Consider the following 15,023-nt stretch of genomic DNA (forward strand, 5'->3'; position numbering starts at 1 on the left):
TAGGTTTTTGATTGCATTATTTGGCATGATATAAATGTCCAATTAGGGTTTTGATCGTTTTCTCTATTTTTTCTTTTCAATTAAAAATAATTATCATTCTATATTTGATTTCTGTTAGGATTTTAGGGTTTTCTTTGTTTGTTTTTCAATTAGCATTAATCATGATTTCTTGTTTGATTTTATTAAAATTTTAGGTTTGTTGTGATTTTTTTCTTTTTTATTGTGCGTTTGTTGTGATATACAAGCAAAAAATAGTCAGAAAATACTGAATGTAGATCTGAACTTGAAATTCAAAGTTTGTTTAACGGAGGATGGACGTGCAGCTGAAGCAATGGTATTTTGCTCGTAACTAGATTGGCTATGGTGGCAGTGAAACTAGCCTGCATTGAGGATGACAGACGACTTCAATTCCCAGTAAACGTAGTTTAATGTTTCCTCAGCATCAGTTGACCAACGCTTTAAAACACGTTTCATCATCCACTCAAAGAGAAGTTTGACTGAAAAAGCTATGATTGCAAGCTTTTCTATTAATACTTTCTGGGAAACCGATCAAGCTACACAAAACGAGTATGTATCAGACTATCAGTAAAAGTCCCCCAAAACTTCCTAGGACAAGTACATAATTTACACTGTATATGGGATGAGAACACAACATACAAATGAGTTTGGTGATTCTGTTTACAACAACCAAAATGTTATTGTAATATGAAGGGCATTAAACGCACTTGGAAGTTACTGCATTACCAGTGGAAGATCCTTGAAGCCCATTTAAACTCAATGCCCAATGCTTCATGTGAACCAGATGCTTGTCAGTGTCGCGGAACAGAAGAAAAAGTGTAGGTATAGGTACAAGACTCTTGCATCAATCAACCCCCATTCAAAAACCTGACTCCCCGTGATAAGAAGCACCAAAGATTCACATCCTGCAGGTCGTGATTTCGGAGGGCGTCATGAAGGTGAAATCCTGGGGCCTTGGTCTGAAACCAAAGCAAGACCCTGCAGCATTCTCACAATCTCTGTTGTATCATCCAAATAATACTTGGCCTTACTAGGCTTACGACCAACAGTACATGCAAATACTTCTGTTGAGGGAGACAAAGTCTGTCCAGCCATGGCTTTAGAGATCACCTCAAACATATCTTCATCAGACTTGTCATCTCCAATGCAAAGAACAAAATCCGGCACCATGTCCCTTTGTAGCATTGTTGAAAGAAGACGATCAGCCACAAGCCCCTTGCTGACACCCTGTGTATTTAGCAATGCATGCAAATGAGTTGGGAGCATAAATTAATACTTAGACAAATGAATGCAACTATGAAAGAGGCATTACACCAACCTGGGGCTTAACTTCTACAACGTTCTGACCTCTCTTGACAGAAACTGGCTCATTGGCAAGAACACCCTCAAGGTGATCAAGAAGCTCCTTAGCTTGGCATGATCCAAAATCTGGATCAGCATCCTCGTAGTCCCAAACCACAGCACTTTCTTTGTTTTCTATAGTGGAACCATCAGTTGTCTCAGTGTATAACTTCATCACAGGCTCTGCAATCTGTTTCCAATCCAAGTCTGTCACGGGCACACATGCTTCCCATTCAGCATTACGCTTCAACCTGAACATAAAATACACATCAACCCAGTTAAAATAACATATTGTAAAGGTTCATATAAAAAGCGTTGAGCAATCCATAGATGGTAATCAAGAGATCGATGAATGTTGTACATACTGAATGCTAGGTAAAACCAATGCTCAAAGAAAAATTAAACAACACCACAGAAGAAACAATTGAAATCTAAGCACCTTAGAAAAAATCCATGTTCTGCAGCAAGTCCAAGCTTTTCACAAGGAGAAAACCATTCACTGAGAGTCTTTCTGTCCTTGGCACTGACAAGAAATACCACATTACTCGGGTCTCTACATAAGCTGTTTAGAATATCTATTGAATTAGAGCTAGGACTCTTATTGATTGATGCTTGAGGCATCATGGTGCCATCATAATCTAGAAGAATTGCTCTATTCTTTGTTCTCTTGTAGGCAGATACTATGTGCTCCATTGAAAGCTTTCGGAAATTTGGATCCAGTGCAACAACCCTGAAACCCAACCCAAAACCAATACCCCAACACCTACGCCGTGCGTGGTCCCTGCAATTCCTTTCCAAATCTTGGAGAAAACTCTGAGCCCAGTAACCTACATCATGAGTGCTAACATACCTATAATGTTTCTCATGCCTCAATTGCTTCTCCGGTCCAGCCATTACAAGAGCAGAATCCATTGCATCGGCTACTGCATCTATGTTCCATGGGTTCACTCGAATGGCACCACTTAAAGAAGGTGAGCATCCAATAAACTCAGAAACCACTAACATGCTCTTTTTAGGGGTTGATGGACTGAACTTTAAGATCTTATCCAGCCTTTCATTGCCTTGCCTGCAGATGATATATTCATACGGAATGAGATTCATTCCATCCCTCACTGCAGTTACAAGACAGCATTCAGCAACTACATAATATGCAATTCTTTCATAGAACTGAAGTGGTCTATCAATCAACACTACAGGCTTGTAACCAGGCCTTCCAAAAACATCATTAATTCTCTTTGCAGTCGTGAAAGTCTCTGCCTGCACTTCCTTCACATCTCTCCCTCGGGATCTAGCAGGGTTTGCAATCTGTACCAAGACCACCTTCCCCCTGTACTCTGGATGCTGAATGAGCAACTGTTCCATTGCCAAAAACTTCAGGCTTATGCCCTTAAATATATCCATGTCATCCACACCCAGCAACATGGTTCGGTGTCGGAACTGTTCCATTAGCTCAGCCACTTTAGCTTCAGTCTCTGGAAGACTCAGCACAGACTGAAGCTGGCCCATGTGGATGCCAACAGGAAGAATTTTGATGCTCACAGTGCGCCCATAGTATTCTAGTCCAATGTAACCCCGCTTTGATTCATAGGAAAGGCCAAGCATCCTTCCACAGCAAGAAAGGAAATGCCTAGCATAATCAAATGTGTGAAAGCCAATCAGATCAGAATTTAGAAGGGCTCGAAGAATCTCTTCCCTGACAGGTAGAGTTCTATAAATTTCTGAAGAAGGAAATGGGCTGTGCAGAAAAAAACCAAGTTTCACCCGATTGAACCTCTTCCGTAGAAATGTTGGCAACACCATCAAATGGTAATCATGCACCCAGACAAAATCATCCTCTGGATTTATGACTTCTAGAATCTTATCTGCAAATATCTTATTAACAGAAACATATGCCTGCCAGAGAGCACGATCAAAACGGCCCCCAAGATCAGGTGAGAGAGGCAGCATGTAGTGAAATAGAGGCCAAAGTTGTTGCTTACAAAAACCATGATAGAACCTGCTGAAAAGATCAGGTGAAATGAAAGCTGGAACACACTTGAAAGTCTCCAGCAAAATTTGAGAGACTTCATCTTGTTCACTGGAATGAATCTCCTCCTTGAGGCAACCGACATAGATGACCTCAACATCCTCACCTAGGCCATCTTTCAGCTGCAAAAGAAGGGAGTCTTTATCCCAACTAAAATCCCATCCTCTGTTATCAGGCGCTCTTCGTGCCCGTATGGGTAGTTGATTTGCAACAACAATTGTACGTTCCTGGGTCACCGATGAAGGTGGGTCGGAACTCACACTGTTGCATGTATCATCATCTATGTCAGAGATAATCCCAGCAACTGTCATTACTCTGGGAATTCTCCTCCCCACACGACTGAAAGAAGGAGGATCCCCAGAAGCAAGTTCCAAAAGGTTAGAGTATGATCTAGATGCCATGTTCAACAGGGTAATTGGAGTATCACAAGTAGCAATCAATTCCGATAGGATGAATAGCAGGAAATCAGTTCTTCTATAGCAAATCAGCACAAAGAATTAGCCACCACAAACCCCACAGTATCCGCAACCTAATGCTGCAAGCACATATAGAAGTCAAAGATTTACAAACAGCACACCCGTCTTTCCATAACAAATCAACACAAGTTCATAAAGTTCAGAGCCATCCCCAGCTTCCAAACCTCGATATACAGTATAATCGCCGTAGCAGAAAGGATTTTCAATCCTGAGCGCCTCCACAGACTTTTGATTCCGATCAACCAACCCAAATTCCATTAAATGGAGTTCCTGGTTTAATTAAACACCATCAGTTGGATTCATCCATCTGACAATTAGTGTTCACAACAAACATAGACAAGAAAAAAAGTCCTAACACGTGAACTTAAAACCACTCTCAGAAAAAAATTTGAGCAGATATGAAAAAAATGCAAACAATTGAAACAATGAAAACAAACATCTATGTCTTTAGCTGGTTGCCAGAAAATATAAGATATTTGATGACAAATACATAGAGTCGGAGAGTATCTTAAAAAACAAAAAAGAAAGGTAGAAGAAGAAGAAGAAATTGAGAGAAGAATTTTTTTTCTTCTATTTGAAGAAAATGTTAAACCAACAACTTAATCATCCTGAGAAAATAGAAAGATAGCATGGTCTATATTCTTAAGGAGACCCGTCAGAAGTAACTGGAGAAAAAAAAATAAAAACTGCATCTTGAAAACCATTAATACTTTCCTTTAGAATTATTAAAAAGAAAAAAGCCTTTCTTTTCTACTTCTCTAATTTTCTTCTAGGAGCAAATCAAATGCCATTTTGACCGGGGCCGAGAAGAATGAAGAAACGGGATTTTAGAGAAAATGAACAAACCAAGAATACATTCAAGCTACCAGAGCAAACTCGAGATCATCATTAACATCAAACAAGGTGAAATGATAAAAATAACCATGCTGAGGTCCGTCCATCTCAAACACAGAGGGTGATCGGACGATCATAACTGTAGCACAAAAATTCATATCCATGGTGGAATGTTCTCCTCTTTCACTATATATGAAGATTCAAAAAAAAAAAACTAATGGGTCATTCAATCTCATTTATTATCTGAAACAGTAAAAGCACCTGAACCAGATGAGTGCACAGAAAGGCACACCAGCAACCAAAAAAGAACAACAGTAGAAGCCACAACTTAAGGGAGAAGAACCCGCTAATCTTAATCAACAAGATCACTCAGCACCAAAAAAAAAGTCACAAAAGAAAAAAAAATGGCTTATTTTCCTTCATGTCAGGAAGCCAAATAAGAAAGAAATGAAGCAAAAGATTGATGAAATACCAGGCTTAAACCCACTCCACATAGAGCGAGAGAGAGAGAGATGAATAAATCACAGAAACCAACCAAAGAAGAGGAACGGAAGGAGAAAAATCAAAAATCAAAAACCAAGACCAAAACCAACAAAAGCTCACAAGTGAAGAAAAAAGAAGAAAAACAACTAGAAATCATTTACCTTCGGATAACGATGCCTTCGATTCCGGACGAAACTAGGTCAACACCCCCCACTCTCTCTCTCTCTCTCTCTCTCTCTCTAACACGCCTACACCAACAAACCCTACTTTTCTTGACTGCATTTGCCTTCTTCCCTTACTATTTATACCTCCCTTCATTAAAATAACAATTATCCAAAGATTTTTGTTTTCTTATTTTTACGCCATTTAAAAACAAAAAAAAATTGAGTGCAACGTTATCCTCTCTCTCTCTCACACACACACATGGAGAAATTTGCCGAAAGAGATGGAAACCATCGAAGCAACAAGAGTGCAAATTGAATGCTTCTGCTGACGTGTATCATGCTTATTGGCGTCGAGGCAGAGCCCTAAGGTCGACGGTATCGACACGTCATCTCTCTTTCCTGATCGAGAAAGGCCACTCGCCAGTCGCCCCTGCTTTCTAGCTTAATTACGAAATCGCCGCACCGTCTTCCATTGCACGCAACCGGTCCGGTGATGTGCCGAATCACCGTTCATCGGTATCGTGGAATCGGCACTGGGGTGTCAACGGATCGGTTTACCCGAACCAGACCCGACCCGAATCAAACTCTATAGGGTCCGGGTATAGTGATAAATAAAAAGACCCGATTAAGAATCCGGTCCAAACTCAAAGATCCGATTAATACATGGACCCGGGTATAATTTGTGAAATTTTATACCAGACTCGACCGGAGTTATTAAGACCTTCAATTTTTCAATGTAAAAATGATAAAAATTATGGTTTTACCAGGTATGATCGGGTCTGGTTCATTTTGTTTTTATTGGGTCTGGATATGGTTTTTCTTATAGTGAACCCGATTAGACCCAAGTTCGAACCCCATACTATACTCAAAAACTGGGTCCAAGTCTGATTTTACCTAAGTCCAAACCAAACCCGACCCGTTGACACCACTGATTGGCACGACGGTCCAGTTTATCTCTGTCGTTCATTTTGCATAAGGCGAGACCCACCATAGTATGCTCCTGATGTCATCATCATCATGCCCTGCTTGTTGCTGACCGTGGCAATGCCAGATCACTAATGAATGGTGATGTACCACACAACACTTGATCGGCTGGAAATATCTTGAAAAATATCAAAAAATATAAAAATACTACGAAGAGTAAGTAAAAATCCACTTTTAGAACGTAACATGAATATCGTAATAAAGTCATAATATTTTCAAAATATTGGCAATATTTTTCGTAATATTTTTTTTTTTTTATAATCCAATAGAACGAGCCAGAATCAGGTGACATCACATGGCACACCCATGCACCCTGATATGCTTTGGAGTCACAACTGCCAGACTGTCAGCCAAAGAGAAAAGTGTGCCATGTGATGTCACCCATAGGTTTCGAACTTTTGACATCCCGTCAGCTTGGTAAGAGCCTTTGTGGGCATTTCTTGTAGAGATCTGAATGGGGATTTAAAATGTATGATAGGGTTCAAGTCTTGATGAAATAAAATCCGATAATTGGATCTAGTGTTACCCATATCTAATTACTCCCTAGGTAATTAAGCAGAGTTTGGGCCGAGGGTAGTGATGATAGGACAGCTCAGCCCAAGTAGATTTTTCGTTTAGTAATGACGTGTAAGAGTATGCCACGTGAGATGCCAGGCGGGGCCCGTCCGGTGGTGTTGAGGAGAGTGGGGATGGGGTGCAATATGATTGCACAAAAATTGTGCATTAAGCACCCGATCACCCTTAATCAGGTATTGGCCTCCACGCCTGACAGCTCTGTCCTCAAGATTGAGGGTGATCAGGTTCTTAATGCACAAATATTTGTACAATCATATTGCACACCTGATCTTTTCACTGTTGAAGAGGGAGTTGATTTTCATCCTAATCATGATTGGGACTGGTGGGCCACAGGATGAGCCATAAATACCGTCAGATGCGATTTTGCTACTTAGTTGGATCTTGACAAGTGTCCTTTTATGACGGAGCTGGCAACCACTCGAGGTAAGTTAGTCAACCGGTGCCAAAAATGGGGGGCTTAGGGTTTTTTCATTTTGATAATAACTATTTTGCCCTTTAATTTGTTTTCTTTTATGTAATAAAGAAGGCACGCTTGGTACTCATCAAAGATTTGGTTCTTTAGCACTTCCCTCAATAGGAATGGCAGTGGACCCAGGGACAACGGGGCTGCCTCGCCCCGTTTGAACCCGGGATGAAGGGCATGAAACGGGGATGAAGGTTAAAATTTATCCTTGTGCGGGGGTGAAAGCGGGCATGAAATTACACTTTTCTCTGCCTAGCCCCGCCTCATTCACAATCCTTTAAGGGATGACTGTCACTACAAGAAAAACGTGGATTAGCGATGGATGTTATCCGTCGCTAATCCATCTTTAATTCATCGCTAAACAATTTAGCGATGGATTGACGACGGATTAATGTTGAATAGCGTCTATCGCATAATCCTTGTCGCTAATTAGCGATAGAACTTATCTGTCACTACTTTCGTCGCTAATTTGTGACAGATTAACTACGAACATGATCCATCGTGAGTATGTCATTATTTTAAATTAGTGACGGATAATATCCGTCGTTATTTTAAATTAGCGATGGATGTTATCCGTCGCTAATTCATCGCTAAACAGTTTAGCGATGGATTGACGACAGATTAATGATGAATAGCGTCTATCGCATAATCCTTGTCGCTAATTAGCGATAGAACTTATCTGTCACTACTTTCGTCGCTAATTTGTGACAGATTAACTACGAACATGATCCATCGTGAGTATGTCATTATTTTAAATTAGTGATGGATAATATCCATTGTTATTTTAAATTAGCGATAGATAATATCCATCGTTAAATTTAAAAAAAAAAATTGCTCATTGTCGGGCGGTATTTCGGCAGCAATAGGCCGAACTTGTACCACACCACATACATTGCACCCGAGCGGCCTGGCCCACCACTGTGGGGTCTTTTGCACAGAACCGACACGCTCTCTAGCATGCTCTCTGGCGCGCTCTCTGACGCACTCTCCGACGTCGTGAACGATGACTTCAGCCCTCCCACCATGAGCAGGCTCGCCCCCTTCCCCTGGATCAGTCGAGGCCGCCTCAGGATGTCAAAGATCTCTCCCCACTTTCACTGCTCGAGCAGATGACGAGAGAGCGAATGAAATTTGACTCGCGCCAGAGGTAGAAGAGGCCGGAGGATGCGGCAACGGGGATAGCGGAGGAGAAGGGGAAAAAATTAAGCGAGAAGCGGAGCCAAACGTCACTTTCGATGTCGTAGACGTGGAGGGACTCCGACGAGGCGCGACAGGACTTCCGACAGTGCGAGGGGTGGACGACGAACCAGCTGAGGGTGGTGCGAAAAGTGACCCGCTGGAAAAAGAAGGGGCAAGTTAGGGTCTGCTGGAACAGCTGGCACACGACGCGGCAGGCAAAGATTTTTCGGAGGTAGAGGTGCGAGAAGATCTTCTCAGGTCGGTCGGTCGGCAATTGATATATGGTGGGTGGTCCAGCTTGTCGGCTCTATTGGACACCGGAAAATCGACTCCGCCAGGTCCTCCAGCCCCGGCAAGCGACTTTGACTCCTTTTCTTCCTCGCGTTCCTCCGCCACGAAATCATCATCGTTCGAGAAGTCATCGGTTTAAATTTCGAACGAGAGAGGAAAAATTTTGTACCTCAACTGAGACAGTTTAAATCGAAAAATAGCGATGGAATTGTTCCCTCGCTAATTCTGTTGCTAATTAGCGAGGGATTTTTTGCTAATTAGCGACAGATTAGCTACGAAATAATTTTTTCGTTTATTTTGTCGCTAATTAGTATTTTTTCTTGTAGTGTTTGGCGACGAAAAAATGTCATCGCTAATCCGTCGCTCATTAGCGATGAAATTACGAGGGAGATATTTATGTCGCTAATTTTACAAATATTTTGAATGTTAGCGATGGATAGTTTTCTCTCGCTAATCCGTCGCACATTTGCGACGAAAAAAAAATTGTTGTAAATGTCCATCGCTAATCCATGTTTTTCTTATAGTGTATAGACTAAGGAAAAACGGAACCCCACTCCGCCTCGCCCCGGTTTGGACTGGGGATGGAGGACATGAAAAAGGGATGGAGGCGAGGGTGGAGGTTAAAATCCATCCCTGTGCGAGGATAAAGGCGGAGATGGAGGTTCAGATTTTGAAACAAGGCGGGGTGGAGAAGTTGTCCCCTGCCCCCGCCCCGGTCCACTGCCATCCCTATCCCTAAGCATATTCCTTCGTGAGACGTGGCACAATACCAAACATATGACCTAAGTTGCCAGCGGGTCAGATCCCGTTATAATGAGTGGTCCAAACCCAAATCTGACTGAGTGATGTGGTTATCAGATCAGTCAAGATCTTTTGTAAGAAAAACCATACCCAGATCCAATAAGAATTACATAAATTAGTTCCAATTCATACTTAATAAATTTTTTAAAGTTTTTTTACAATGCAAAATTGCAGACTTTAATCGGAACTCGGATTAAGACCCAGGTTTGGTATAAAATTTCATAGATCATATCCAACCCATTTAATAATGGGACCTCATGGGTCCAAACCGGATAGTTAATCTGACCCCTTCTTTGTAACCAGACACTAACCCTATAAGATCGGCTACGGGTCAGAATCGAATCATACCCGACTCATTGACACCCCTACACCTTAACACACCACGACACTTCATGAACATAGTTAGACTTATGGTGGACTGAGGCAATACCGTGTTCTTAGCTTCACTTACGACCAGCAAACTTCATTTTCTAGTTGCTGATCATAAATTTATGACATGTGAACAAGTTTATAAGGTTTAAAAAACTCTACCTAAAATTTTCATAAATTTCAAAACTCATAAAAACATGATCTGACAGCCCGAGCCCGACACTAGCAAATAAAATATGTTGAATGACGTACGATTTGCAAAATGTAGGAACATTAAAAACATCGTTTTCTATACTGTGTGATGGTACAGGAGAAACCAATTTTTCTATTTCTATGTATTTGGCACCTTGACACAACTACAAGTGTAATGGTAGGCCCTAGGAAATGTACAATGTACCCTTAACTACGGTGTCAATGGGTCGGAACCAGACTTGGACCCAATTTTTGGGTATGGTATCGAGTCTGGACTCAAGTTTAATCAGATCTACTATAAAAGAAACTATACCCGAACCCGATAAGAACTACATGAACCAGACTCGGACCACACCCGATAAAATAAATTTTTTTATCATTTTTAAATTGAAAATTTGTGGGTCTTAATTGGAACTGAGGTTGGGCCCGGGTCTGGTATAAAATTTTACAAACTATACCTGAATCCATGTATTAATCGGACCTTAAGGTCTAGATCCAGGTCTTAATTGGGTCTTATTATTTATCACCATACCGGAACTCTATAGGGTTTGGTCCAGGTCGGATCCGGCTAAACCAGACCTATTGACACCCCTACCCTTAACAAGGGTATATCCTAAAAGAACTATATATATATAAACAATTAGCTAAAATTTGTCTTGAACAATACAAAGAGTTTGATACCCGAAGTGCATGTCCCTCGTTGCAAGACTAAAGCCAATAAGAAGCCATCCCAAGTTGGCATGAGGAGAGTAGTCGTAGAGTTTCAAACTGCAGATACTTGAATAACGCCACGGTTGATTATGCCTGTCAACGGGTCGGGTTTGTATCGACCCTGAACCTGAATTCCTGGGTATGAGCATGCAAAATGTCAACCCAAATAATATTTGGGTCAACCCAAACCCGGCCAGATTAATATTTGGCCCGGGTTTGGGCAGTGAATTTTGCGGGTTATCCAACCCGATTATTTTGCCAAGCACCTTACCCAGCTGGAGTATTTTTACATATATTTTTAATTAAAAAATTCTAAAATTATGCAAATTCCGGTTTGGGATTCCATTTTTGTGACCCGGCAAAATCCAAACCCGGCCAATTATTATATGGGTGGGTCCGGGTCGACCCTAACCCAACCCGGTGACAGCCCTAACCTAGGCGCCTCTCAGCTTGCAACAAGACGTTCAAAGCAAACAGGTGGTCTCTCTCTCTCTCTGAGAGAGAGAGAATGATAACTAATGTGTGAATCATGATTTTCATCAATTTTTTGTTCTTTTCTCTTGAATCATTTGATTTTAATGCATAAATAAGAATTTTTTTAAGGCTTTAAAATCAATAGCTTATAATCTTTATAAATATTCAAGCATTCAAAAATTATAATTTTTCATAGAAAATACACTATCCAATGGTTTATTTTTTTTGGCAAATTCACTATGTCAAACACATCCACATGGCTGAATTTGCAAAAAAAGTGTTGGAAATAGCCATATTTCTAGTTCTCATATTCTAGTGACTATATATATATATATAAAGAGAAAATGGGTACGTGCTAAATGGGTTTTTCGGCTCTTTTGGTATTTTTGTTGCAGTTTTCACCCCATAAATGTGATGGGCATGATGGATTTACAAGAAATCCACACTTAGATCATGTGTTTTCGATGAAAAAAAATGATATTTGGAGCCTTGAAAACTTTGAAAGATTTTGGACCGTTGATTTTTTGAACGTTATGAAAACCCACCCATGTGTCGGAATCCAACACTTCAAGAGCTAATCTCTATAAAATCAAATACATAGATCATATCTTTGCAGTCAGAATTTAAAAATAAAATAAAATAAACTTGAAAAACTCATTTGGCACATTTTGTTTAGCATATTACTTTAGCGTGATGGACAGCCACAAAAAAAAGTGTAAAAACTCGCTAAAAGAGAGTTTTTTTTTTTGCCTTTTTTTCAAAAATCTATCACTTTAAGGCCCAGCGAAAAATTGAGCCTTTGGTGATAGATTTTTGACCATCGCTAAAGGTTCCAGTTTCATCGAGACCTTTAATGGCTGTTAAAAACCGCTTTAAAAGCAAAAAAAATGAAAAAATTTGCTTTTGGCAAGTTTTAAGAGTTTTCAGTGCTTTTTGGGATGATCATCCATCAAGGCTGCGATGGACGGGCAGTGGAGTACCACTTATATATATATATATATATATATATATATATATATATATATATATATATATATATATATATATATATATATATAGGTAGTTGTTGTGCAGTGGTGTTGCATGCAACACTCTACCGACCATCCATCTTAACATTTCTCGAGATAGTATAATTGTATTAATAATGAGGGCAACTTGTGATCATCTGGTAGAATAAGGCAGATTATGTATACAACCAAAGATTGAGTAATTTAATTCTTCTGCTTTCCATTTGTTGTCTCCATACAGTTGAAAGAAAAAGATGAGGGAGGGAAAGAAAACGACAGGGAGCGTGCAGTTTTGATAGCTACATGAAAAACGCATTGGGAATGGAGATATTGTATGGTCAACTGCATAGATTAAACCACCATTCGCTGTGTCACGCACAATTAATGTGATAATATATGATGCTCTTCCATGGGATTGATTAAAGCACATGTAATAAACTAATAAAATAAAGGTTGTGGATAAGCAAATACCGAGTGGGAAGAGCAAGGGGCCCACAACATGACCATTAAGCAACCAATGGATTATGTTATTAAATTAAAAGGGATAAGATTTCTCTCTCTCCCAGGAAAGGTATTGCACAATCAATATAGTTCTTTCTTTTTCACTAATTAGATGAGATCCTATAAAAGTCTCTCTCTCTCTCTCTCTCCTCTCTCTCTCTCTCTCTCTCTCTCTATATATATATATATATATATATATATATATATATATATATATATATATATATAATTCTTCTACCCGATTTGTTTTATGGACCACTTCAAAAGGTCATAACAGCGAGTGCATTTTAAATAATGTGAGGTTGTAGATGTATTTATCATTGTTTAATTACTAAAAGACATGCTTTATATAAAATTGTTTTGCAAAAGATGCGATTTTCTTCATTGGAAAGTTTTGATGCAATATAGAGCTATGTTTTTTGGATTCTTTCCAAAACATATCTCAACATAAAAAAACATCTAATAAATGTTCTCCACTAAAATAAATAAATAAATAATTATATTATATAATAATGTTAAGGTGCTTCAGGAGCACCTACACCCACCTAGTAGAAAGCAAAGGTGTATTATGCATTCAGCATGGTTTACTTGATAAGAATCATGCCTTGGATCTTAGTTTTTGGATACAAAAATAGGTTTTTTTAAGTAATTAATTTTGGTACATTGTGGGACATTTATTTTTGAAGATCTTAAAAAACCTACATATATGTCACAATCACGGGATCCAAAACTTGTTTTCTACAAAAAAAAATGCATAGAGATCATATCTATAGGGTCTGATCAACAAACAAACTTAAGAAATTTGAAAAAATAAATCTTCTATTAGGTGGGAGTAGGTGCTCGTATCATTACTAATATATATATATATATATATATATATATAGAGAGAGAGAGAGAGAGAGAGAGTAATGGGTCGGTGCTAAACCCATTTGGTACTAAACCATGTGCTAAATAGGTTTTTCGGGCTTTTTGCTTTTTATTTTTAAATTCTGACCTTACAAGTGTGATTTATGTAGATTTTATAGGGATAGGCTCTTGAAGAGTTGGATTCCAACACATGGGTGAGTTTTTATAAAATTTGAAAAAATCAACGGTCCAAAATCTTTGTAAATTTTTTAAGGCTCAAAACATAATTTTTTCATCGAAAACACATGATCCAGGTGTGGATTCTTAGTAAATTGACCATGCCCAACACATTTAAAGAGCCAGAACTGCATAAAAAGCATCGGAGAAGCTGAAAACCCCATTTAGCATGCAGTTTAGCACCAAATGGGTTTAGCACGGACTCATTACTCTATATATAGATATGGATGAATGTTTGCTACTCTCATGGGTAAGGAACTCCCTAGTGCAAAACATTTATTTTGTTACTTTTAGCATATCTGACCCTCTAGATGTGATTTACATATTTATTTAGTAGAAAATGGTCATTGGATCATAATGTGTATGTTAGATTTTTCTGCGAGTTGAAAAAGCAATGGCTTATAATGTCAGTCCTCAAAAAGTCATTTTTAAGTTGGAAAAATATGATTCAAATGACCATTCTTACTATTTTAACCATGCTGAATACATCTATGGGTGAGATTTGGTCAAAACAACCTCTCCAATGAGTTTCAACTTAGGGGTTCATTACACTTTCCCTATATGGATAGTCCACTGTACATACTGTCTAGCTAGTTGAAAACATTGTATTTTTCACTATTTTTTTCTGACCCTATAGATGTGATTTACATGGTTTTTTTAAGTAGAAACTAGCATTTGAATCATGAGATTGTAATGTATGTGAAGCTTTTTTAAGAGATTAAAAAATCAAAGGTCCACACTAAAGGCAAAATTTCATAATTCAAAAATCATATTTTTATTTCAAAAAAACATAATCCAAGGTATGATCCTTAACAAAGGAACCATGTTGAACACATTAGTTGGTTTATAATATTGAGCCAATACAGCTTGCACCTATGAATTTTCAACTTGATAACACACACACACACACTACAAGAAAAATGCTAATTAGCGACGGATAGTAGCGACGACATTTTTCCATCGCCAATTAGCGACGGCTTAGCGATCGTCACTAATCTGTCGCTACGTTTTGTGATATTCACAGATGTAGCTATGGAAAATGGTCTGTCG

The 15,023-nt window shown here is 39.1% G+C and overlaps 1 protein-coding gene across 6 annotated transcripts; it reads right to left on the reverse strand.

Moving 5' to 3' along the window:
• Positions 1-492: 492 nt before the first annotated feature.
• On the reverse strand, positions 493-5,453 carry LOC149841323 (alpha,alpha-trehalose-phosphate synthase [UDP-forming] 6-like). 6 transcript variants are annotated; one of them, XM_090003762.1, is made up of 5 exons: positions 5,340-5,446; positions 4,026-4,131; positions 1,799-3,920; positions 1,337-1,610; positions 493-1,245 (listed from the first exon to the last, which is right to left on the reverse strand). In XM_090003762.1, exons 3-5 carry the CDS (start codon positions 3,784-3,786, stop codon positions 949-951), a joined length of 2,559 nt encoding a protein of 852 aa, XP_089859888.1. In that variant the 5' UTR covers positions 3,787-3,920; positions 4,026-4,131; positions 5,340-5,446; the 3' UTR covers positions 493-948. The 6 variants fall into 6 exon arrangements, with proteins under 6 accessions (XP_089859888.1, XP_089859887.1, XP_089859890.1 ...); XM_090003761.1 differs by lacking the exon at positions 5,340-5,446 and adding an exon at positions 5,168-5,261; XM_090003764.1 differs by lacking the exon at positions 5,340-5,446 and adding an exon at positions 4,957-5,133.
• Between the last annotated feature and the right edge of the window lie 9,570 nt (positions 5,454-15,023).

The sequence above is a fragment of the Nuphar pumila genome, chromosome 4, assembly GCF_984573655.1.
Source record: "Nuphar pumila chromosome 4, dmNupPumi1.hap1.1, whole genome shotgun sequence".
Lineage (NCBI taxonomy): Eukaryota > Viridiplantae > Streptophyta > Magnoliopsida > Nymphaeales > Nymphaeaceae > Nuphar > Nuphar pumila.